The sequence below is a fragment of the Poecilia formosa genome, unplaced genomic scaffold (genome assembly GCF_000485575.1).
Source record: "Poecilia formosa unplaced genomic scaffold, Poecilia_formosa-5.1.2 Scaffold633, whole genome shotgun sequence".
Classification (NCBI taxonomy): Eukaryota; Metazoa; Chordata; class Actinopteri; order Cyprinodontiformes; family Poeciliidae; genus Poecilia; species Poecilia formosa.
This window is the reverse complement of record NW_006800572.1, coordinates 27,551-53,095: the sequence shown is the minus strand read 5'-3', so window position 1 is coordinate 53,095 and position 25,545 is coordinate 27,551. Positions and strand designations below refer to the sequence as shown.

General features: G+C 39.8%; 2 protein-coding genes across 6 annotated transcripts in view; both read left to right on the top strand.

Annotated features, from left to right (window-relative positions):
* ipo8 (importin 8) overlaps positions 1 to 3,874 on the top strand; it is a 69,527-nt gene extending 65,653 nt beyond the window's left edge. For 4 of the 5 annotated variants that reach the window (XM_016665912.1, XM_016665910.1, XM_007541795.2 and 1 more), the window contains 6 exons: positions 53 to 148; positions 412 to 632; positions 1,890 to 2,095; positions 2,244 to 2,468; positions 3,244 to 3,373; positions 3,802 to 3,874. In XM_016665912.1, coding sequence (XP_016521398.1) covers positions 53 to 148; positions 412 to 632; positions 1,890 to 2,095; positions 2,244 to 2,468; positions 3,244 to 3,373; position 3,802 — 879 coding nt within the window. In that variant the 3' untranslated portion in view covers positions 3,803 to 3,874. Of the gene's footprint in view, positions 1 to 52; positions 149 to 411; positions 633 to 1,889; positions 2,096 to 2,243; positions 2,469 to 3,223; positions 3,374 to 3,801 lie in introns of those variants that run through there. The other variant, XM_016665911.1, reaches the window with a different exon arrangement.
* Positions 3,875 to 17,097: 13,223 nt separating this feature from the next.
* The window catches only part of LOC103130411 (transmembrane and TPR repeat-containing protein 1-like), a 19,542-nt gene continuing 11,094 nt past the window's right edge, over positions 17,098 to 25,545 (top strand). Inside the window, exon 1 of the mRNA XM_007541793.2 lies at positions 17,098 to 17,566. Within this exon, the coding sequence (XP_007541855.1) occupies positions 17,271 to 17,566 (296 nt within the window). The 5' untranslated portion in view covers positions 17,098 to 17,270. The remainder of the gene's footprint in view (positions 17,567 to 25,545) is intronic.

Sequence of the window (25,545 nt, the reverse complement as noted above, 5' to 3'; positions counted from 1 at the left end):
TTGTGAAGGTCCCTGCCTGCCTGGTGACGTTTAACATCGTCTCATGCTGCAGGTACTAACTCTGGATGCTGGTGATGATGCAGAGTGTCATGCTGCTAAACTTTTAGAGGTGATCATTCTACAGTGCAGAGGCAGAGGCATTGAGCAGGTCAGAAGCAGCTCCAATACCCATGTATTCATGTGGAGACATTTTAAAATTACATTTTATGCTCCTCATTCTTTAATTTAGAAACCACCATGTTTAAGAATATTTATATGTATTTTATTTTCAGCTGTTCACCTGGACAAAAAAGTAGTCAGAACAAACTCCTCGTTTCCACACCATCAGCACTTCCACCTTCTTTTCTCTTGATGTTTAGTAAAAGATCAAACGTATGGTTAACGTCCACATTTGTGTATTTTCTGCTCTAGTGTATCCCTCTGTTTGTGGAGGCAGTGCTGGAACGTTTGATGCGGGGGGTGAAGTCCAGCGAGCTGAGGACAATGTGTCTGCAGGTGGTCATTGCTGCCCTGTACTACAACCCAGCTCTGCTCATTCAGACTCTGGACAACATGCACTTTCCTCACAGCCCACAGCCCATTACAGCCCACTTCATCAACCAGTGGATAAATGACACTGAATTCTTCCTGGGGTAAGGGTAGAATCAGCATGAAATCGTCACATTTTCTATGTCCTTTTTAATAAGTGGTATAAAAATGTTCACGAGATGTTTTTTACCTATTGTGAATTATTCATTGCACAAGTTCAATTCTGGCCAATATAGTTGGCCAGATGAGGGCAGCAGAATACTACACTAATACATTTTATAATGAGAGTTGCTTAATTTTCAACAACACATTACTTTGTGTAATGAGTTGAAAAGCAAATTTCATGTTAATTTAAATGTCTCTTTTCATTTGGGTTTATTATCTTTCACACACACAGATCTTTATCTATGTGTAAGCTTTTCAAACATTGGAAGGACTCGTTACTCATTTTCCTTTTCAGTTGTGAACTGGCATGAATCTAGCTTACAACAGCTGGATTCATGCTCATAATAAATGACCTGTACTTGTTCAAATCCAGAGAACCCCAAAGTGCCTCACACTACATTCAGTCATTGACCCATTCACTCACAGATTCACATGTTGATGGTGGCAAGTTAGTGGAGTGTAACCACTGCCCTTGGGCAGTCTTGACAGAAGTGAAACTGTCATCCACTGAACTCTTTGACCACCACAAGCAGGTAAGGCAGGCAAAATCTCTTGCTCAAGGACACACCAACAGAGATCAACATAGACAGGACTGTAACCGGCACAGGATAAACTCCTACGACCATTGACACCATTGCAGCATGACCGAAATTGTAATATGTGTCCTTTTAAAAAAAAAAAAAAGTTTCAAAGTTCTTGAGCTCTGCCGCATTCTTACTTAAGTGATGCAATGGTGTAATTATTCTGGATGGTGCTACAGAAATCATGATTCATCTAATCAGACTGTCTTCTTCCATCGCTCCATGGCTCTGGTTCGGTTGGTGCTTTCATCATCACACATTGTTCTCTTGGATCAGTTTTAAGCTGCACTGACCTATATTTACTAGTGCTTTCTGTTCTGTTCTGTCTTGTCCTGTTCTTCTAGCAGGTTTACAGTTTTTTTGTAGGTTCTGGCAGGTGCAGACTGTGTCTGTCCCCACTGGCTGCACTCTCATTGACCTTTATCAACCCTACTCCAATAATTACTCTTTCTGATATTTCTTCTCCTTTCACCTCTCACAGGCTGTTTTACTTGCTATCTTATACCACTGCCAGATTACATGCCCCTAGACATGTAATCTAGGGGCATGTCTAGCATGCCCCTAGATTACTGTTGAGCAGCCCAATTTGAAGTGCTTGCCCACTTCCCTCCTCAGATTCCATGACCGTAAGATGTGCATCATCGGTTTGACCATGTTGATGGAGCTCCCCAGCCGACCGGCAGCGCTGGAAAGAGTAGCTGGTCAGATCATCCCTTCCATCCTGCTCCTTTTCCTGGGTCTCAAACACATGTATGCATCCCGTCTCATCAACAAACCAGACCTGCTTGCCCATGCAGGGGCTCATGATGAAGATCAAAATGGTAAAAAAAAAAAGGCGTAGCTGAGACTAAGCTATCCCTTCAACACATAAAGCGCCATTTTCTTAAAACTTTTTTAATTGAAGTGTATGTTTCACTTGAGGATCCATGATGATGACTGCAGTGAGTGATTCATTTTGTCTGTGAGCAGAAGAAATCCCCAGTGATGAAGATGAGGTGAATGAGAGCCAAAATACCATAAATCATCAGTCCAGCATGGCAGCAGGCCAGGGAGGTGACAACAACGATAATGATGATGAGGATGACTACTGGGATGAAGATGCTTTTGAGGGAACACCCCTTGAGGAGTACAGCACTCCACTGGACTATGACAATGGAGAGGACGAGTACCAGGTCTTTACCTCCGCCCTGCTAAGTAAGTTATGATTCATAAGTAAGTCATGTTTGCGTCTGAATAAGACACAAGCAAAGGGCCACACTTCCTGTTTTCATAAAAAAACTCCACCATCTTTTTTCCACTGTCCTGGAGTTCCTAATAAATGAAAATGTATTGTCTCCCCTCCCATGGTATTTTTTAAATAAATACCTGATCCAATCCCCTTATTTATATTTATATTGTATATATTTCTTACATTGTTTGCACTATTTTTGGAGTTGACTTTAATTTCATTGTACATGTGCACAAACAACTATAAGTTCAAGAAGAAACATAACCAATCCCTAACACTGCTTTGACGACCTTTGAAATATACTCTGGATCCCAGAGAAGGTTCCTGCAGTCAAAACGCAAATGGTTGTTTGCTTGTGTCTTACTTTATAGGTTTCTTAATCCATCCTCTGTACTGTCTACTGTTCAGTCTACAAAGAATTCCATAAGTGATTCTATATTATACTAAATTACACCAACATAACTGGACAGTTATTCAAATAGTTTTGAATATTTCATGTTATTTAGCCAACTCCTTTACCTGAATAACTCACAGGCAGTAGTGACTGTCTATGGGTTATTCAGGTAAAGATAGTGTAGATATCCATCTACTCTTTGGATAAATATCTAAGTAAACCAGTGATTTTAAACCTGTTTTTCACAAATCTCTCAGTAAATCCTAAGGTTTCTGAATACCTCCATCCTCACATGCAGTATTACAACAGGAGTGTGTGTCTGTGTGGGGTGGGGGTGCATGTTTCAGGAATTCAGAACAGCAATGCTGCCTGGTACCAGTGTTTGATGGCTCCACTCAGTGACGATCAGAAAAAACAACTCCAGGAAATCTACAGCATCTCACAGCAGAGAAGGAGCACCGCTGCCAAGGGCCACTGGTGAGATAACCAAAGCAGAGGTGGATTCAGAGAAGAGCAGAGCTTCAAACTTCCTGTTAAAAAACTTGAACCAAATGTTCAGTGATTTCAATTTCTCTGCCACTGGTCAGGGCCAGTTAGTACCAGATCAGGGCCTCTGGTCCTAACGCAGTTTTCTGAAAGCCTCTCCCGGGCTTTCATTTCATTTATTTATTCCAAACAGGTTTTTCAAAACAAGAAAAAAGCAATCAGTAGAACAGATTAAACATGTCCATACATAATCAAGAACAAAATTATTTGTTTACTACTACTTGTCTGTTTGAAAAGGAGTATAAAGAAGTGAACACTTATTTAATCTTATCCTTACTCTCAATTACTTAGCAAAAGGATGACAGAGTTCTTTTCTACTCTGTTGAGTTTGATCTTCACATTAATTTTTGTGTTTTCAGAGCGCCGAGGAGATATATGTCCTGCTGTATCAAAGGACTGGGTCAAAATAATAAATGAAAAAAAAAAAAAAAACAGAAGAGTAAAGAGAAGCTGACCTGACTTGAACTTTGATTTCTGTTCAGTTTGCTGTTTAAGAACAGATCAAGCCATATCAGGTGAGTGGGATTCAAACAAAACCAGATTGGATGAGGCTGGACTTGGGAGAGTTAAGGACCAGATGCACTGCTGTAATCTTCCTAACACCACACAGGATTGCTGTTCTAACTGTATATGTGTGTGAGGACATTTATAAATCTAACTGTTTGTGACCAGAAGAACCCCTGTAGATATTTTGTATGTGTAGTCCCTTCGGTCCATGGTGAAAGATCAGTCCTTCTGTCTGAGAAACTCTACAGCATGAAGACATCTCACAATGTGTCTTTACACTGTGAGCTTGTCTTTGTCTCTGTTCCTGAACACGCATCATCTCATGAAGTAAAACGCCATTTCCAGCAGGACACTGTGTGTACTGTATCCAGGACAAATGTTCACACACCTTTAGCTGGGATCTTCATTTTTAAATGTTTGGAGACAAATATTTCAGGAGGCATCTTTCTCTTGGTTTTGTTTTTGAATATTCTTCAGTGCTAATTTGGCTAATCTGAGAAAATCCTAAACATTCTCGTAACACTCTGCTGACTTGGTTTGGTTGTGTTTGTACTCCTGCAACTATATTTTGTTCAACATTAAAATTAATTCATCAGTCCTAAATGTACAAAATGTGTGTGTCAAATAGGAAGAAACAACAACTGTTCAAACATTTCTTTGCAGTCCTGGGAAATATGGAATAAAATAAATTAATCTTTCGTATGTCGCACTTGAAATATTTCAACACTTTCAACTTTTATTTTGTGTAGCTCAGAGTGGTTGGTTTATTTCTGTCACTAGAAGGTGCTAGCTTTGGAACCTACGTCACTGCGTGTGACGTTTACGTCTGGTGCAGTCGCTCGGCGCCATCTTTGTTGGCCACAGACCAAAACAAACTAGTCAGAACACCAGTGTTTCCTTTGTGTTACCGACCACAGTGAAGTTGTTTTCAAGTTGGATACTGGATATTCGCACTCCGTGGAGTAAGGGGTTAGGTTATTTCTTTGTTTAGATCTTCTAGTTTCTCTTGCTGTGTGTAACCCACGTGACCGCCATGACCCACCCAGCTTCCCTTTGTCCCTTTAACTTCTGGGACCCTCATGTGTATTTCCGGGTTTTTCACTGTGCTGCTGCTCACTGTTGGTTTTGGCGTCGGTTGTTAATAAAACAATCTAAAATCACCAAATTGACTCACCACTGAACAATTTAAATCCCTAAAACTCGAGGATCCGGGGTTGGGCTTTGTTGACGCCTGGTATACCATTCTGATGAGAACAAGTTAACATTGCATCCACCTCCTCAGACAATCCGTTACTCGACGGTCAGGTTTTTTTTCCCTCCCCCTTCATCGACTTGCTTGATGACAGAGGATGGCGAGCTACCCACACACCACCTGGTGTTAGGAAAACGAAAGACACTCTCCACACAGGAAAGCCAAATGACACTTTTCACACAGGAAACAAACTAAACTCTAAGGGAGTATTCAAAGGAAAATAACTATTCTCCCTTTGTTCGTGGACTTCCTTTGGACTCTATTGGGATTTGAAGTATCACTGATTTTTTTTTGGTTTTTTTTTTTGATTGCTCCGTTTTTTTCCCTCCTCAATTTATTTTTGTTTTGTTCTTATTATTATTATTATTATTGCCACTGCAATAAATAGCAATAAAAACAAACCTCTTTGCATCAGTTGCATCAATTATCCACCCCAATCATGACTACATGCCGTACCTACTTCTGATTCTACAAAGTGGTTAACACTAAACCTTGCAGTCAGACCTGCGCATTTAAAAAGAGCATTACATTTGGCGAGCCAGCCAGGAGTCTTGTAGTGGGTGAATAATTGAATAATTCTACAGTGCTTTTATTTTGGACGTGTTATCATTAACAAAAGGAAAAATGGATGTTGTTATTCAGCTGGGTTTAAACATGCAACGATCTGTTAGTTACTGGCACTCAGAGCTGTGAGGTTTGCCATGTCAGTGATCCACAAAATATATTTTATAAAAACCTGATTGTCGAGTTTGAAGAAGATTCTACATTAAATGCATTACAACCCCTTTTCCCATATGATTACCCTTCCCGAACCACAGTAGATGCAATATTTCGTGTTGCATCTCTCGCTTCAGAGTATGCAGCTTTAGTGAGGAGCAGCAGCCTTCCCATGGACTACATTGATGAGCTGAAGAACATGGCTAAATGAAGTGGAAAACAGTTTGAGGAGGTCCTGAAAGGTGTGATGGATCAAATCAGTATACATTTGGAGACAACAGGAGGTGATGATGGAGATGATGATGATGATGGTGGTGATGATTCAGATGATGATGATGGTGGTGATGATGGAGATGATGATGGTGGTGGTGAAGAAGAGGAAGAAAAAAAGAAAGCATCCTCACCTTAGCACAATCTGTGCAAAATCAGCAGATGTTACCAACTGTGCCTCAAGCCTCTTTAGCCCCTCCAACCCATTCGTCCACTGATCAGCAGGGAGCACCACCTGGACCCAGTCACTCCCGTATACCACCAACCCAGAGGGTTCCTTTGTCGAGGAATGACCTTATTCCACAGGACGTTCAAAGAGTTGTGGTGGAGCATGTTGTAAAAAATAGTGACTTTTCCACATCTTCACTTAGACTCCGCTCATTTTCAGGAAAAATTCCTAAACCAAGCAATGAAGCGGACTATGACTCATGGCGATTTGAGATCGCCATGAGTCATGATGATTTGTTACTGTTACTTGCTGATCCCAGCTGATCCCAGCCTTTCCAGGTTGCATGTTAATCGGCGAATTGTTGAAAGTTTGTTGTCACCAGCTGCAGATTTAATTAAATGTTTGAGCCCTGGTGCACCACCTTCCACTCTTCTTCAAGTCCTTGATTCAGCTTTTCAGACAGTACAGGATGGAGAGGAGCTTTTTGCTCAGTTTTTAAACATTTTTCAGAACCCTGGAGAGCGGCCATCTTCCTATCTCCAGCGATTGCAGCTTACCCTCAGCACAGTAATAAAGAAAGGAGGAATATTACCAAGAGACAAAGACACACATTTACTTAAACAGTAAACTCAGTCATCTCCAAGTTGCAGCTTGAGGAGAAAAAAAGCAATCCTCCCCCATTTTCTGAACTTTTGTTGTCACTCCGGACAGAAGAGGACAGACAAATTGCTAAAGAATCCCTAATGAGAAAGCACATTCATTCATCTAAACAAAAAGTGACCATTCAGTCTCAGAGTACCTGCTCTTGTGGTCATGACACAGTTAATGAAGAACTGAAATAACTAAAAGAGCAGATTCAACAACTCCAACGGCAGATGTCTTCCTTCATGTCCAGAAAGACACCTGTTAATGTAAAATCAGAACTACGACAGACCAAGTCTAAGCCAACACCTCAGACCGCGAACTAGGTGTAGCTACCGTGAGCAACACCTCACCTCAGACCGCTGGAAGACCAAAGCCAGGGTACTGTTTTAACTGTGGTGAGAATGGTCATATGTCTTCCCAATGTAGCAACAAAGCAAATCCAAGCCTTGTGGAACAAAAGAAGAAACAGCTTCATCAGAAACAATAAGCGTGGGATGAGAAAAAGTCAAGTCAGCAGTTAAATGAAATGCAGTTCCTGCTGAGGGACACCCAGGAGCTGCCACCATCAGCTGTCCCGAAACCCACTCTGAATCACATTTTGTATTACTTAAGGGTCTAATCAGTACAAAGAGTATGGGCCAAATCCAAATAAAGGGAACCAACTTCAGCTGCCTTCTTGACATCGGGTCGCAAGTCACTACAGTACCAAATTCATTTTATAATACCCACCTCTTTGACCATGAAATTATGTCTCTGAACAATCTGTTGGAAGTTGAGGGCGCCAATGGCCAAAATGTACCATACCTTGGGTACATTGAATTAAATTTGACTTTTCCACCTGAATTTCTTGGCTCACCAATTGAAGTGGACACCCTAGCTTTGGTAGTCCCAGACACCAAAACCACACATCCACTTTTACTAGTAGGCACAAATACACTTGACATTTCCTACAAGAAGCACCTTGAGAGCCAGTCTACTACTTTTAAACCCACTGCCTTTGGGTATCAAGCTGTCTTGAAGATCCTGCAGAACAGGCATGTTCAAAACTCACCTGAACATCCAGTTGTTTTAACTCTGCAGCCTGACCAACCACAAACCATATTGTCTTGCCAAACTGTTGTCCTTGAGGGATATTTGACCACACGGTTATTGAGGGAAGAGAAGGTGGTTGTTGTTGAACACCCAACCTCTTCCTGTCTGCCTGGGGGACTTATGGTTAAAGCCTGTCTCATTAACATACCTCAACATCAGCCTTGTCACCTGCCAGTTGTAGTAACTAATGAGTCAGACCATCCAATTATCATCCCCGCGAGAGCAGCCATTGCAGAGATTGCTGCATTAGAGTCTGTTATCTCCAAAGAGCACAGTGTCAAAGTCCATGACAAGCCTGCAGAACCATTAACACCTCAGCTTCAATACAATTTTGGAGAATCGCCTCTAACATCAGAATGGAAAAGTCGGATCATTTCAAAGCTCAACAGCATACCAGAGGTCTTTGCCAAACATGACCTTGATTTTGGTCGTACAGACAAGGTGAAACATCAAATAAAATTGTCTGACCCTACACCGTTCAAACAAAGACCACGCCCTATACATCCACAGGATGTTGATGCTGTGAGAAAACATCTTCAAGAACTGCTTGAGTCTGGAATAATCCGTGAATCAGAATCTCCATTTGCTTCACCCATTGTGGTGGTGCGTAAGAAAAATGGCTCTGTACGCCTCTGTATCGATTATCGGAAACTTAACATACAAACCATTAAAGAGGCTTATGCACTTCCAAAGCTAGAAAATGCATTCACCCCACTGGCAGGCTCTACATCAGGGGTGCCCAAGTCCAGTCCTCGAGAGCTACCATCCTGCAAGTTTTAGAAGTATCCTTACTCCAACAGACCGGGATCAGCTCTACAGAGGCCTGATAACGAGCCATTCATTTGATTCAGGTGTGTTGAAACAGGGATGCATCTGAAAGTTGCAGGATGGTAGCTCTCGAGGACTGGACTTGGGCACCCCTGCTCTAAATGGTTCTCTGTGCTGGATCTAAAATCTGGGTATTACCAGATAGAAATGGAGGAAGCTGACAAGAACAAAACAGCCTTTGTTTGTCCTTTAGGCTTCTGGGATTTTAATCGCATGCCACAGGGAGTGACCAATGCTCCAAGCACCTTTCAACGACTCATAGAAAAATGTATGGGTGAGCTCCATCTGAAAGAAGTTCTGGTTTTTATTGATGATTTGATCATCTTTGCACCAACTCTTGAAGAACATGAAGAAAGATTGATGAAAGTCCTAAACAAATTAAAGGACTTTGGGCTAAAACTGTCCAGTGAAAAATGTGTGTTCTTCCCAACTTCAGTGAAGTATCTTGGCCATGTGGTGTCCAAGGACGGTGTGGAGACGGATCCTGATAAAATTTCCACCATTGCATCTTGGCCAGTGCCAACGAACTTGAAGGAACTGAGATCGTTCCTGGGATTTGCAGGATATTATCGGCAATTTGTGAAGGACTATTCTACAATTGTCAAGCCGCTACATGACCTTACTGCCGGCTATCCACCTAGCCGAAAGAAACTAAAACCTATGTTGAAACCCCAGAACTATTTCAACCCAAAAGAGCCTTTTGCTGAACGTTGGACTGAATCCTGTCAGCATGCATTTAAAACCATTATTGAAAAACGTACTACTTCTCCTGTACTTGTATTTGCAGATCCTCGCAAGCCATACACTCTCCATACTGATGCCAGTTCTGCAGGCCTTGGAGCAGTACTATATCAAGAAAATGATGGCAAAAATCGAGTTGTAGCTTATGCAAGTAGAGGTCTGTCCAGAAGTGAATAAAACTACCCAGCACATAAATTAGAATTTCTGGCACTTAAATGGGCAGTTACTGGGAAGTTTAATGACTACCTATATGGCACACAATTCACTGTGGTCACAGACAGCAATCCGCTGACCTACCTTTTGACATCAGCTAAGCTTGATGCTACAAGTTTATAGATGGCTCTCTGCTCTGTCCACATTTACCTTCAAGATTGTTTACAGAGCAGGAAAACAGAATGCTGATGCTTATGGGCTGTCCCGATGACCACATCCTGAAATGCCTGATGATCTTAAATCCTGCAAAGAAAGGGAGAGAGTGTTAAAGTCCGTTCAACATCATCTCGAGGAACCAGGTTGCACCTCGATTGACCAGCACATTGTTGAAGCCATCTGTGACCGCCAACTGGTGCTCAGCTCAAGCAATGACCATGCCCTTGTTTTCTCTTTGTCTGCCCATGTGGAAAGCCTACCTGACAGTTACACAAATGACACCCAATTTGCCACCTCTGTTCTCCCTCGGTTCTCCACTGCTGATCTTGCTGCCAAACAGCAAGCTGATCCCATCATCCAACATGTGATTGCTCAGCTTGAGAGAGGGGAATCTCCACCACCATCGCTGAGAGATGTGAACTTCCAGATCTGCCACTCCTGTTGAGAGAAGTAAATAAACTGGAGCTCCGTAACAACCTTCTTCTTAGGAGATGGCAAGTGGGAAGTAGTGTTGCCTATCAGCTAGTGTTACCAGAGGAGTGTCGGCATATGGTGATGGTTCAGCTTCATGATCATATGGGCCACCTTGGGATCGAGAAGACATTGGACTTGATTCGGTCCCGGTTTTTTTGGCCACGAATGTCCACTGACGTTTACAACAAAATCAAGACCTGTGAACGATGTGTAAAAAGGAAAACCTTACCAGAACGGGCTGCACCTCTTGTTAACATCAAGACTTCAAGACCTCTAGAGCTAGTGTGCATGGACTTCCTGTCTCTGGAGCCAGACCGCAGAGTGAGAGATATTCTTGTGATTACAGATCACTTCAAAAAATATGCTGTCGCAGTTCCAACACCAAATCAGAAAGCTTGAACTGCTGCTAAATGCTTGAGGGAAAATTTTTTGTCCACTATGACATTCCAGGGAGGCTACACAGTGACCAAGGACCGGATTTTGAGTCCCGTACCATCAAAGAACTTTGTGATATTGCTGGCATCCATAAAGGAAGGACAACTCCTTATCACCCCAGAGGTAACCCTGTGGAAAGATTCAATCGCACGTTGCTTAACATGCTAGGGACATTAAGTGAGCAGAATAAATCTCAATGGAAAGATGTTGTAAAACCACTTGTTCACACATACAATTGCACTAAGAATGATGTCACTGGCTTTTCTCCATACGAACTAATGTTTGGTCGCCAACCTCATCTTCCCATAGATGTGGCTTTTGGGTTACCACTGGAAGAGGACACCTCCACCTCTTGCCTGCAATATGTCCAAAGATTGAAAACGCACCTGCAAGACAGCTATCAGTTGGCTGCGGAGAACTCAGAGAAGGTGATGTCCCGCAACAAGACCTCTTTTGATTGGCATATCACCATTTCCGAACTTGCCGTAGGAGACAGGGTCCTTGTTAGAAACGTCCGACTGAGAGGAAAGCACAAATTGGCTGACAAATGGGAACCTGACATATATGTAGTGGTGAACAGGGCCGGCAACCTCCCTGTTTATACTGTAAAACCAGAGAACCAGGATAAACCTCTCAGAACACTCCATCGTGATCTTTTGTTGCCTTGTAATTACCTAGTTTAACAAAGCCCTGTAAAAAACTTACCTGTGAAGAGGAAAAAGCACCTGCCTGTGAACTTACCTGACCCTGACAATGAAGATGCATCAGAAGATGAGATCATCTCACCTTTGTATGATCCTTCTTCCTTCAAGCCTGTGAAATTCATCACTGTTGTTAATTCACCATCACCTCTTATCCAGCAACTTGTTCCACCTGCAGACCTACCTGAAGTTTCTGATCAGCCCCCATCCTCTGCTGCAGAAGAGGATTTGGAACAGGAGCTCCCAGTTGTTACAGAGGAACCAAGGAAACTTCAACCTGTGGACAGAGAGGCGGTAAACATCAGTTCAAAAACTAATGATTCTCCAGGAGATGCTGCTGGAGATCCTGCTGCTGAGGGAGGTCCTGTTCCTGAGCCTGTCACTCCAGAGCCCTCCACCAATAATATGGAACCAGAAGTGGACTTAATTGTTCAAACAGAACCATCAAGCCCTGAAACAGAATCATCAAGTCCCGAAACAGAATAATCAAGCTCCGTAACAGAACCATCGAGTCCCGAATCAGAACCATCTTTGCGGAGGTCAACCCGAGCAAGAAGACCACCGGAACGTTTACAGTACTCCCAACTCGGTCATCCGCTGTTGAAGAGTATCCAGTTGTTGTTTCATGGACTGACCACTGCATTTACACATGCTCTTGAAGGGACTGAGGAGGATGAACACATGACTGTTCCTGGTATTATCCAGCCAGCCATCCAGACTCAACAAATGTGGTGATCATCTGAGGTAATTCATTTTATGAATATTTTTATTTAATATAATTTTGGTTAAGAAATAAAAAGGGGTCAAAATGGAATAAAAATATGCCTAATCTTAATAGTTTAGTAGAATAATTTAACACACATTTTGAGTTAATAGGTCACATAACCTAGAAGCTATTGAAGAAAAATACTAAATTTTGACTACAGAAATTGCTAAAAAAAAATATAAAAAGTGTTAAAATGTAATAAAGATGAGTGTGCCTCATCTATACAGTCTAGTAGAACAATTTCACACAGATTTTGAGTTAATGGCTCACAATTTGGAAGCTATTGAAGAAAACATTTAATATTAAAATTATTTAAATTATTGAATATGACTTAAAATTTTAATAGAGGATAGTGTGCCTCATGTAATAGCATGAATGACCACTTTTTTGTATCCACAAGACAAAGCATTTATTTACAGGAGGGTTTGGTTCAGAAATTGATGGTCCCTATGTGAACCTCCAAGAGCTTGAGGAGGGAGCGGTAGAGAACAGCTGGCCGAAATTCATAAATCGGATCAACCTTGAGCTAAACGCCCCTTACTCCAGGGAGCGCGAATATCCACACAGCAAATCCAGGAGGCCTGGATTTGCTAACCCTAACCCTAACCCTAACCCTACCCAGATCAACACTGTCAGATTTGATTTCAACACTTTTAAAGTGTCTATATGGGTCCACACCAGAAAGTGTTAATTTAACTCTTTTTGGAGAGTTGGTACCTTAACTCTTATAAAGTGTCAGATATCAAATCTGCTGGAGTTAATCATTTAACACTTACTAACACTAATTCAGTGTTAGATCTTAATATTAACTCTCACAGAGTTTTTTTTTAACTTCAGAAGAGTTATTTGTAATTAATATTAAATAGGTATTTTATTGTTTGAACTTTTAAAAATTCTTTGGAAAATAAACATTTAATAAAGAGGCAATGATTTTCTCAAATGCATTTATTTAAAAATATGCACCATAATTACAAAACATATTACACTGTGGAATAATATGCATGTTTCACATGTCACTTTCATTCACATATTGCTTTTTAAAAGGTCTGACATCAGCAGTGCAATACAAAATGCAGCATGCTTAATACATTTTTCTTCAATACAATATGCATGAAATTGTTCAAAGTACAAGGTGGAGAAAGTAAAGCCTGTATCAATGCATGCAGTTCATGTAATATGATAGAGTACATTTTCTTTTAACTGGTGGATTGCCAGATATTACAGTACATAACAGACCAACCTGATATTCAGATCCATCATTTCTTATCCAGTTTCTGTTAATAAGAGACAGATCCTCTCTGCACTCCACCAGAGAGATGTCCATCACTAACAGATTGTCTTCAGGTTGTTGGGCTGTTCGTGAAGTTTGGCCGGAGACACCAACAAGCTCCTCTACTGCATCGGACCGTCTTCAGTCTCTGAGTACTACAGCCAGTGTCGGTCTCTGGACCATAACAAACAAAAACCATAACAATGAGAAATGGAGCGAAGGAATACATTTTTACAACTCTAACAACAAGCCTCCATTACAGAAATGTGGAGTTTCAGAAATATTAACACTTACATAATCATTTTTGGAGCTTGAATCTTCGAAGAATCCATGGAGGGATCAGGAGGGGGAGGTTAGGCTGAGACTGGAGATTCATCCGCAACCAAACTGGTTCTAATATATACAAAAAGGCAATAAAAGGATTAAAACATGCTGCAAAACGTATTTAAGACGACACAACAGTGGGATTAATGCTCTCAAAGTAAAAGTCTATTACATTTTTTCAAAGGAAAAAAATCGATCAGAAAGGTTGATAAATCTGACCAATATGAATGTAAACGTTCAATATAATGAAAAACATACTCCAGATTATTACGGATCTGTTCAAGTTAGCCAATAATTTGATTAAATGTTCACCGGCTCGATATTTTTCCAACAAATACTCCGCTAACATTCGGCATGCTAAGCTAAATATGCTAACACCGAGCCGTGTGGCGAACGTGACGTCTATCATACAGGTTGAGCTCAACTCAAAATAATAGTTATAAACCATCTCAGAAAAAAATGACTTACCGAGTGCAGTAAATAACTCAGACATGTGGAGAGTAAATAGTCCTGAAATGACTTGGCTTCTGTTGCTTCGGTGGGAATCTGTGATTCTGGGGCGGAGGCAGTGAATTAACTCCTTCAGTTTTAGAGCCGCTGGTGGAGTTCAGAGTTAAGAAGTCAAGAGTTATTGATTCCATTTTAACACCTCTAGATTTGATAAGGAAACACTTTGTTTTAACACTGGATTTTAACTACTAATAATATACACCCCAGAGTTACATAAACAGAATGTGACTCTACTAGAGTAAAATTAACTCTGCTTTTGCAAAAAGTCTACTAACACCAAAACATTTAACACTTTTGAATTTGCTGTGCAGTATCCAACTTGAAGACAACTTCACTGCAGTGGGTAACATAAAGAAAACACCGGTGTTCTGACTAGTTTGTTTTGGTCTGTGGCCAACAAAGATGGCGCCGAGCGACTGCACCAGACATAAACATCACATGCAGTGACGTAGGTTCCAAAGCTCTATGCATGTTGGTGGTCATTTGACATTAATATGAGAGAACTTTGTGTTGTTAATATTAAACCATTAAATATTTGTCAGCAATGCCTTTGAACTGCATGACTTGGGGTAAACGTTTTGGGCCTCCTTCCTCCTTATGACTTCCTACCCTTCCATATTCACAGCTGTGAATATTATGTTCTTCAGTGAAGTCAAGTATATCTTTGACTTCATATTTCAGCAACATGGCAGTTCAAAGTGCTTTACACAATAAAAATATAATATAGTAACCAATTATGAAACGAGCAATAAATATTAGATTTTGTCAGAATGTGATATTGTGAAGAATAGCCATAATCAAACATGCAACAAATACATTGATCACTTCCAGATAATATTAATCAGCTTGTTCCAGATTCATGGGGCATAAAAACTGAATGCTGCTTATCCTTGTTTGGTTCTGTGGATGCAGAGTAGACTTGAACCAGAAGACCTGAGTGGTCTGGAAGGTTTTTACAACATTGTATTTTGGTGCTAAGCCATTCCGTGATTTATAAACTAACAACACTATTTTAAAGTCTATTCTTTACTTCGTTTTAGTTAGGACGCTAGCTGCAGATCTGTGAAGACACTGTTGAAGTAATCAAATCTGCTAAAGATAAACACATAGATGAGTTCCTCTAGATTTTTGGGACTTTAATCCTTTGATCTTAGAAATGTTCTTAAGGGATTAGAAGGCCAACTTTGTAAGCAGTACACTTTTGTGAGAACATCACACTTAAAATAAAACATGGCGATAGTTTGATTTTTTTATGCTTTGCTTCCTTAAAACCTGGACAGTTTACCATGTTTAATGGAATCAAGAATTTTGCAGAAAAGGAGAGTGCATAAAAATCCTCGGTGGTAAAAGACTCATTCCCAATTTGTGCAAACTTTTTGCCAGCTATGGCTGGGATAACTATAGATTCAGTGGGCCAAATTCTTGCAAAGGGTCATGTTGGTTTGGATAACTTTTTCCCTTAATAAAAAAGGATTACATTTCTATATTTAAATATTTAATTGTCAGATGTAATACTCTACTCTTTCAAAAAAATTGTCACGTTTTTTTATGTTCTGGAAGATGAAAATTATTATGACTAACAGAAGCTAATAAACATAAGTCTGTGTATTTTATTTTATCCATAACGTGTTCCACTTAGTGAATTGCGTGACTGAAATAAATAAACTTTTCACTGAAAAATCTAAAGCTAATTCTATTAAAGTAAATGTAACTTATTTTTATAGGGATGCATGTGGCTCTATGTATTTGTTCCTTCAGTTATTTGCAGTACAGACCCATTCAGTAAATTAGAATATTGAAAAGCCCATTTATTTTAGCTACTTTATCACTAAGTGAAACACATTCTAAATCCTCATGTCCCCTCGAGGGCTTCGTACTCCAGCGTTTAGAAACAGAGGCTTATTATTTGTTCTGCTGTGTTGCTGCTCATGTGAAGTCGATAAGTTGGTGGCGCTCACACTGCCTGCTCTCAGCCCTCGCCCTTGGTATGCACAGACTTCTCTGCACCTGCTGCAGTTCCCAAGGCCAGAGGTAGCATATATTTGCGCATGCGTAAGACAGTCGCGAGCTCAATGAAGATGTCGCATTCAAGTGCTCCACTTTGGCTCGCAGAATTAACACTGTCACTTATACACAGCTTCCATCCAGCTCTCATCCAAGTATAGCTATAGGGCAAGTGGGAATGTTGTGTTGGTTCATTTATACAGCAAAATCAACGTTGCTTTAGGCTATTGTGTATTAGTATTAGTATTACCTTAAAACAAAGTTTTGTCTTCCAACGCGTTTTATCAGCATTTCTCTGAATAAGAAATGAACACATGTAATAATAATAAACAAGAAACGCCGATATTGGGATCAGTGGGTTATTGAACAAATACATGAAATTAAAACCATAAATAATTACTTTACATAACTAAAATGAGAACAGCCAGTCAGTGAAATCGCTGAAATTTAATTCAGGAAAAACTGAAAGGAGTAAGTTTTACATTTTCTAGTAGGAGTATGCAGCGACCTGAAAGTTGTTTGCCAACCGCCATAAAACAAAAAGAAGAAGAAGAAGAAGAGTATGCAGCGCATGCCGGAGCTAATGTTCCAAATTGCCTATACTTTCGGACTGAACCTGAAGGCAGCACAACACATCCACACTGTCTGACCTCGGCAAACTCAGCCGCTGCCTGCCCGACGGTATGGTTGTATTTTCTGGCGTGTTTGACTTTCACCTCAGCCAAGCGGTGCCGCGGTGGAAACCAGGCCCGACATGACTGTTTCGGGGCGAGAGACGAAAGGCCACCAGAAGGGGCGGCTGCTTCTCCAGTTGGAAGTGGCGTGGGCTGCAGCTTGCTACGTTGCGCTGTTCCTTCTGTGCTCGCTGTGCTACAGCAACTCTCTCTACGGGGAGTTAGTGCACGATGATGTGTGGGCTATCGTCAACAATCCGGATGTCCGACCGGGCTCCAGTTTGCGGAACATCTTCAGGAACGATTTCTGGGGGAAAAGGATGGCGGACAACACTAGCCACAAGTCCTACCGACCTTTGTGCATCCTTACCTTCAAGTAAGTTCTCACTCCAACCCCTAGGCTTTGGGTTGTTGTCACTTACATTGTGGCTGATTTTCGTCATGTTACTACTATCCCACATTTCATATCAGTGTTTTAATGAACAATTGGGAACCATTTCTCAACGGGGGCCGTAAATGCGACATACATTGGTTTCTAAAAACTCAGTAGTAAGTAACACCGTGAAACTTAAGGGACAAACTCCACATTCTTCCACTCAAACACCCCAAACTCCGAGGCAGGGCCGGCCCAAGCCTGCATGGGGTCCTTAGCGAAATTTGGTTTTGGGGTCCTCTATTTCTGCTGTTAATGTGGGCACGCTGCAATCAACAGTCAACGATTAGATTATTCACACACGTGCTAAACTTATTGCATCTCTGACAGTGCTGTTTGCATCGTATCCTATATGCAGTATAGGATGCATTTATTGGCCAGCCGATTTTCTTAACTTTTGGGACTCGGTGATCAGCTGATACTTGCATGTAAACCAGATGTTGAAATCTCCCTCCTCAGCTCTGTTTCCAGTTGGTATCTTGGGAGACTGCTGTTCGTCAGTTTGCAACAGTCTTATCTACCAGGATATTGAAGGAGTGAGGGATGTGGAGCCCACAATAACTTTGTTTCCAGCTGTGAAGCCTTGAAGTTCATTTCAGTTTGTTTGGAAACTGTTTGCGCTTGCTGGCTATGTGCTTGTCCTTCTACAGTCTTTGCTGGAACAGTGATCTCGTTGTTTATATTGTCCTGGGTTTGAGGCCTGGCATTAACAGTGTTGAAGAGATTAGCAGGGAAAACCATTTCCCAACTTGATTAAGAGTGAATCTGTCCTGTTTTAAGAGATGACACTCCCAAAATATATTGTGGTTGTCAATGAAGGTCACTGAGCTGGCAGAACTTTATTTAATAAATTACTTGTTAATCATAAACAGTCTGCTGTAATTCTCATCTTTTCATCCAGCTTTTGGTATTGGTTCACTGAAATCTTCATTTTCAGATTTTCAATTGTGCTTAGAAGATGCTGAATGTCATTTTTCAGAATTTCTTATTTTTATTTGGCCAGATTATTAGCTTTGTGGAAAACGGCCAGATTTATATGCCCCTAAAACAGCTAAATCGTAAAAATGACTGTATAGGTATTAATAGAATGCTTAGCTGAAGTTAGATCAGGGATGGACATACATTTTCTTCACCTCCATCATAGCAAAATTCAAATCATATTTGGTCAAAACATTTGAACTTAAAATCCAGACTCAATACTTGGTTCTTTAGCTGTATTTTGTCAGACTCTCTTCCAGGAATTTTGGTGTTATCTTTGATAGCTGTTTAAAATTTGCCAAACAAGTTAGTTCCCTTGTTAAATCAAGTTTTTATCTCCTGCGGATTTTAGCACAGGTGAAATCTTATTTTTGTTCTAAGGATTTTGAAGGAATTATCCATGCCTTCATTACATTGCAATTGGATTATTGTAATTCATTGTATAAAGGCATGGATAAATCCCTGATACAGCATCTTCAAGTGATCTAGAACAGTGTTTTTCAACCACTTTTCACACTAGTGTGCCGTGAGTGATCGTCAGGTGTGCCGTGGAAATTATTCAATTTCACCTTTGGTACCGTATTTTTCGGACTATAAGCTGCTACTTTTTTCCTAAACTTTGAACCACGCGGATTGTAGCCCGGTGTGGCTTTTCTGTGTATTTTTCTTCAACCACCAGGGGGCTCTCTTGCAGGAAGTGAATCATTAGGAGTCAAAATTGTAAATCAAAGAAGAACGGGTTAATTTTCATTTAGAACAACCACATGCTAGCAGCAGGCATGACGGAGAAATGTTTTCAAACTCATATGATGCAGCTTTTAAGTTGAGGGCTGTCGATCTGCCACTACAGGAGGGAAATAAAGCCGCTGCACTTAAGCTCGGTGTGAACGAAACCATGGTTAGTAGTGGCTAGCGGCGTAATCATGTAATTTTCTTACCACTAGATGGCAGTAGGTACAGAGCATTTTACATTAAAACAAGAGAATTAGTGTTGCATGAATGTTACAGGTAGCGGTGAGAGCATAGACATAATATAAGGATAGACCCTCATGGACCGCTCTCGCCTATTGTCGCTGACGAGATTTAGGGCGGCCATCTTGGAGCGGTACACCACTCCACTCAGCGTTATGTGTTTAGCAGCACAATGACGTATCAGCGGATTTAATCGATCATAACACACTTTTCTGTTACTGGAAACCATATTCAAACATCTATCAAAGCAACATTTATAAACAATTGTATTTTTAAGTATGTTTTTAATACATAGTTCATCATATTTAAATATGCTTAGTTGCTAAAACAATAGAATAGGAATGGAATATTCTGATATCGATGTATGAAGAGCATATTACAAAGCACACAGCCGTTCATAATTTATTTATTTAGTAATATCAATACATATTTATCTAACTATACAAACACTAATAAATAAAGATTAATAATGGCACAAATAAATAATGATTAATACTGAATGCAATAATCAGTTGCTGCTGAAAGTCCCTCGGTCGCGACTTAAGAGAAAAGGAGATCGGGTTTTTTCCGTTGCTGCTCCTTTTCTCTGGAATAATCTACCTTTCCAGATTAGATCTGCCCACAGCCTGGATCATTTTAAATCACTTCTCAAAACTCATTTTTATTCTTTGGCATTTAATTGAGCCCTGCTCCTGTAACTCTGCTGTTGTGATGTTTTATTATTTTATTTTCTTATTATTATGCTTATTTTTTCATATATATATTTTTGTATTTTCTCTTTCTCTTTTCATCAACTTATTCTATTTTCATTTTATGTACAGCACTTTAGTGCTGTACATAAAATGTTTTTAAAAGTACTATATAAATAAATTTGACATTATTAGATCCAATGTGTATGTTTTAGGGCAGTTTTAAATGATTATTTAGTAATTAGGTAATCTATTAAGTATTTAGATGATTGAGTAATCAAATAAAAAAAGATAAATTAAATGTTGGTAAATACTCTCATAACAGCAGAGAGTATTTGCTGTTATACTCTCCAAAGTTTCATATTTCTGCCTCCCTAACAATTACTTTTCTGTAGTTTATAAAATTATCCTATAACAATAATAAATAAGGTCTCATTTTCAAGAGGGACCTGGGAAGAAATCTGCAACACACAAGCTGGTTACACAAAAGTAAAACAAATTACAACATATGCACAAGTTTAAAACAAATTACAAACTGTTTAAAAGCAATGATACTGGTTGATGGAATCATGTTACATGTTTTTAAGAACCACTAGAAATAAGTCCAATTAAATCAGATCTCACATCTTCTGATAAGACTGGAGCTGGAGGAGCCATCACACTGAATGCTTGCTTCCCTTTTTCTGTTCGAACACAGAGGACATGCAAAAAATGTTATTGGAGCATGAAATATAGGAAGTAACCGATTATTGTAGGAGAGAATTTAAGTAGGTTTGAGCCAAGCCGAGTAGAGTTTTATAAATCAGGATCACCAAGTGATTGTTTCTCCGTACGCTTAAAGCAGGCCATTTAGCTTTTGCATACAACTCACAATTATTTGTAAGATGCCTGCTACCTGTTTCAAACCTTGAAAGCACAATGATGGACATTATTCAATGATTGAAGGCATTTGGTTGAAGCATTCATATATAAAACATTTACATAATCTAGGAGTGGCAGGAACTCTCTTGATACCAATTTTCTTCCAGCTTTTGAGAGAGAAACGGGATCCATTTCGATAATAAAACCCAGTGCATAGACTCCCCACACACTTTGCCGTCATTTGCTCCAAACCAGCCACTAGGCAGTAGCTTCGGGAGGAGAAAGTATTCCACGCATATCGCCAGTAATTTCAAGGATCCCTTTTGGTCCCCCCACAAAATTTTCAATCAGTTAATTCCCCCTGGATGCCCTAGATCAGGGGTCCCCAAACTTTTTCCTGTTAGGGCCACATAACTTTTCTCTTCTCTGGTGGGGGGCCGTAGTCAGTTTGTAACAGAAAAAGTTTGATGATTGCAGGAGTGCCTAAATGTAAAAATTTATTGTTTTCCAGAAAGCACAATCAAATAACCCTCTCTGGGTTCTTCACAGAAAAAAATCAAGGAAATAACACTATTTATGAAATAAATACCGTATTTTCCAGACTATAAGCCTCGGATATCTCTGCCGCTCCAGGTTTTCCACAATGATGCAGCGCACAGCAGAGGGGCGGACACCCAAAATTTGAGTCATAACAGGTCGATTGAATATCACATTTATTACGGTTGAAAAAGAAAAAGGTGCCAAGATTTAACTGAACTGATTACGGTAGTTTCCGAACAGTAACTGTAACAGAAAAAGTGCTGATCCTTCGTGTCTGCTAGTAGCATGTGCTAAATGAAAATGGGCGCTTTCTTCTTCTTCTTCTTTAGATTTCAACGGCAGCTTGCATCCATTATTGTTGCACTACTGCCATCTACTGGATCCTAATATCTATACCTCAAATTCTCATAATTATCCCAGTATTATTTAAAAAAAAAAACGAAAAATCAGCTTTTTCCCCTCAATGCTATTTAACTGATCAACAACATTGTCAAATTTCAATTCCCTATAAAACCTAATTCTGTTTTAATGGGCGCTTTCTTCTTTTATTTCCAATTTTGACTTTCAATGATTCACTTCCTGCTAAAGAGCCCCCTGGTGGTTGAAGAAAAATCCACATATAAGCTGCACCGAACTATAAGCCGCATGGTTCTAAGCAGGGGTCACCAACCTTTTTGAGACTGGGAGCTACTTCATGGGTACAGAGTAACACGAAGGGCTACTTGTTTGATACAGACATACATTTTCTTAGCTCACTCTTAATAACAATAATGCATTTGATTACATGTGGTATGATCATATTAATGTAAGGGATTACTCACTATATCTGTCAGTAATGATTTACCATGGCAGATATAGTTAATTGCTATTATGTGATCAGAAGTTATTAGTTCAGAGTTTTAAGTTTGAGTCCCTTTTGGAGCTTTTCTGTGTGATTCTAAATTTCCTCCAAGTGACCGACAGAATGGATTATTGCAGCTGCAGCTGTACAGCCGTTTACACTTTGAGTTCCTTGAGATTTTCCTTTTAAATAAAAAAGAAAAGAATAGTTATTGTATATTTTATTATCTAACCCTCTTTACTATTAACAAAATTGTGGAGACAAAAACATTTTGTGTCAAAACATCTTGTACGTAGCGCACATCAGTGTGAGTCTGTGGGGGTGGGCACGCAAAAGGCTAAATCATATTGGTCAGTTTACTTTTGTTAATTTGGTGCTTTTTCTGTGAGCTAAAAATGAATGAGCTCCTCCCGTTGTCCGAAGATCCTGCCTGAGCTTTTTACCCTGCGTGGTTCTGACGGTCGCCGGTTTATTAGCCTTTTTGTGGTTTCGCGAACTGAAAAGCTGACGGGTCAACCGTCAAAAAAAAAAAAAAAAAAAAAAAGTTAGACAGACAGGTTGGAGAGTAGCACAAAACTATCACTGTCTGCAGCTAACCAGCACAAACCTAAACCACAAAAGCAGCGGACTTTTTTATTTTTTTTTACAAACGATGTGAAATAATAGACATGAAAGCGAAGCCTACCCGTCTGATCCATGGAAATAAGGGGATGTTGATTCCCAGGTTCAGGTGGTGTCAGACATCCAGAGGAGGAGAAAGTGATGCAACATTGTTTGCTTAATCTTTACTCTTTTGGGGACTAGATTAAATTGTTTAACCCGCAGTCTGAGACGCTCAGGGTGGCAGATGTGACCCGCCAGAACCGCACAAGGAATAAAGCTCAGCCGGGATCCAAATGACTGCTGTTAGAACTACGAGTGGGATCAAACTCTGCTCATTCATTTGTAGCTTACAGAAAAAGCGCCAAGCTGCCAAATAAACATAAACTGACCAGTGACATTTAGCTTTGACGTACCCACCGCCATAGACTCGCTACTACAAGACGTAGTAAAGAGGGTTAGATAATAAAAAAAATCATATTATTCTTTTCTTTTTTTAAAAGTGGGTACAAAACATTTAATTGAATATTTTTTTGGCAGTGCTCCCTAACAATGGCTATTTTTAGAACTTGCTCACAGGCGACTGACAAGGTCCCCTCGGGCGACCGGGGGCCCGCGGGCACCGTGTTGGTGACCCCTGGTTCAAAGCTTAGGAAAAAAGAAGCGGCAAATCTCACTTAAATGTGCAGTTAATTCATTTTAATGTATTTTATATAAATTGCATTACTTCACATGACCTAGTTTTTCTTTTTACTTACTAGTTTGTCACCACCTTCAGTTCTGCGTCAACTCTGTCAGATGGACTTTATGGTGTTTTTTGTTTTAAATAATATTTCTTTTGTTTCTTGAGAATCATTTGTCTGTAAAACTTGAGTAAAAATATCACTGATAGGGTCATTAAAAATCATTTTTTATTTATTTTTGTCAGATGGTGATGACAAAGTTCTGGGTCAGGTCCATTAAAAATATAATTTTTAAAAAATGTTGCAACTGGGAGCCTGCACCTTAGGGTCTTTACATTTCCAAAACATTATTTGTCATATTTGCATACATAAGGTTGAGGCATAATTTTTTAAAAATTTGGGAAAATTTAAACCCATTTTGTCTCTATTCTCAAGAATCACTGAAAGCTGAAGTAAATGTTTCCCTCAGCTTTCACGCTCATGAGCGCATACAGTAAAAGCGGGACGGGAGACTCGAGAAGAAAACTGTTCTGCAGTCGCTGGGGAGATCGCCTCGGTAGCTTTAGCAACGGGTCGATTTACGTGACGTATCCTGCTCAGTGCAAAACGACCAGGGCCACAGCACCAATAGGACCAGGTCGAGCCAGGCCGGGCCGGCCGGACGCTGCAGTGCGAAAAGGGCTTTATTGCAACCCATAAAAGGAATTAGAACGAACTTAGAATCTTGAAAAAATTCTTCCAAAACAGGAACACTTAGTTTTTATTATTACTTGGAGTACTCATTACTTTTACAAATTTAGAACTTACTTAGGAAGTCCAAGGAATACTTACTTACACTTATTTAGCAACCCAAAACAGGGATTAGAACTTGGAATCTAGAACTACCTTAGCAACTACTTTTTAGACTCCTTTTCTTCCAACCGTGAAAAGGAATTAGACCACAGGATACTTACTTATACTTATCTAACCAACCCTGAATAGGAGTATCTAGTTTATTTACTTTGGATCAACATTATTAGCTTTTTCTTCTTTTGCTCTTTCCTTTGGTTTATTTTGTTTGTATTTCCTTTTAAATCCTGTAAAGCACTTTCTATTGCCTTGTTGGTGAAAATGTGCTATATAAATAAAATTACTTTTTACCTTGTTAGCTTAAAATCTTTCAATACAAAAACATGGTTGCCTGCTGGTTGACCATCTCAACACCCCGATCTGTGCTTAGCAAGTGTTCTGGGGGAAACCATGAATTGTCTCAAAACTTGGCGGAACAACTTAGGTAATACAATATCTGAAAAATATCACCGACAAGGCACATTATATCGAAGGCTCAAGTTTTACGTCAAGTTTCTGACTCTGGCCTTCAAAGGCTGAAAAACAATTGGTTCAATCCCATGAACTCTGTAACTTTTCTTGCAGTAGCTTTGTTCTTTTCACTGGCAGCTAACAATGACAGTGACTGGTCGGTTTCATATGCAATTATCGACCGGCCTCCAAAAATTAAGTAAATTTTGGACCTGTTTATTGGTGCACCACTAACCTGTAAGGTAGCTTTATTATCAGAGCTTCTGATATTGTTTGAAGAAAATATATTGTGTTTGAGTTCTGGATGAGAGTAAGGTCTTTAATATGCACTGTGATATTTGCATTAATTTTTTTTATATACATTTAGAAAATATTTATATTGACATTTCTTTCTTAGTTTTTATTTTTAACAACAAATAATGACATTTTTCCATAATTACATTCTTCTATCTCTTATAG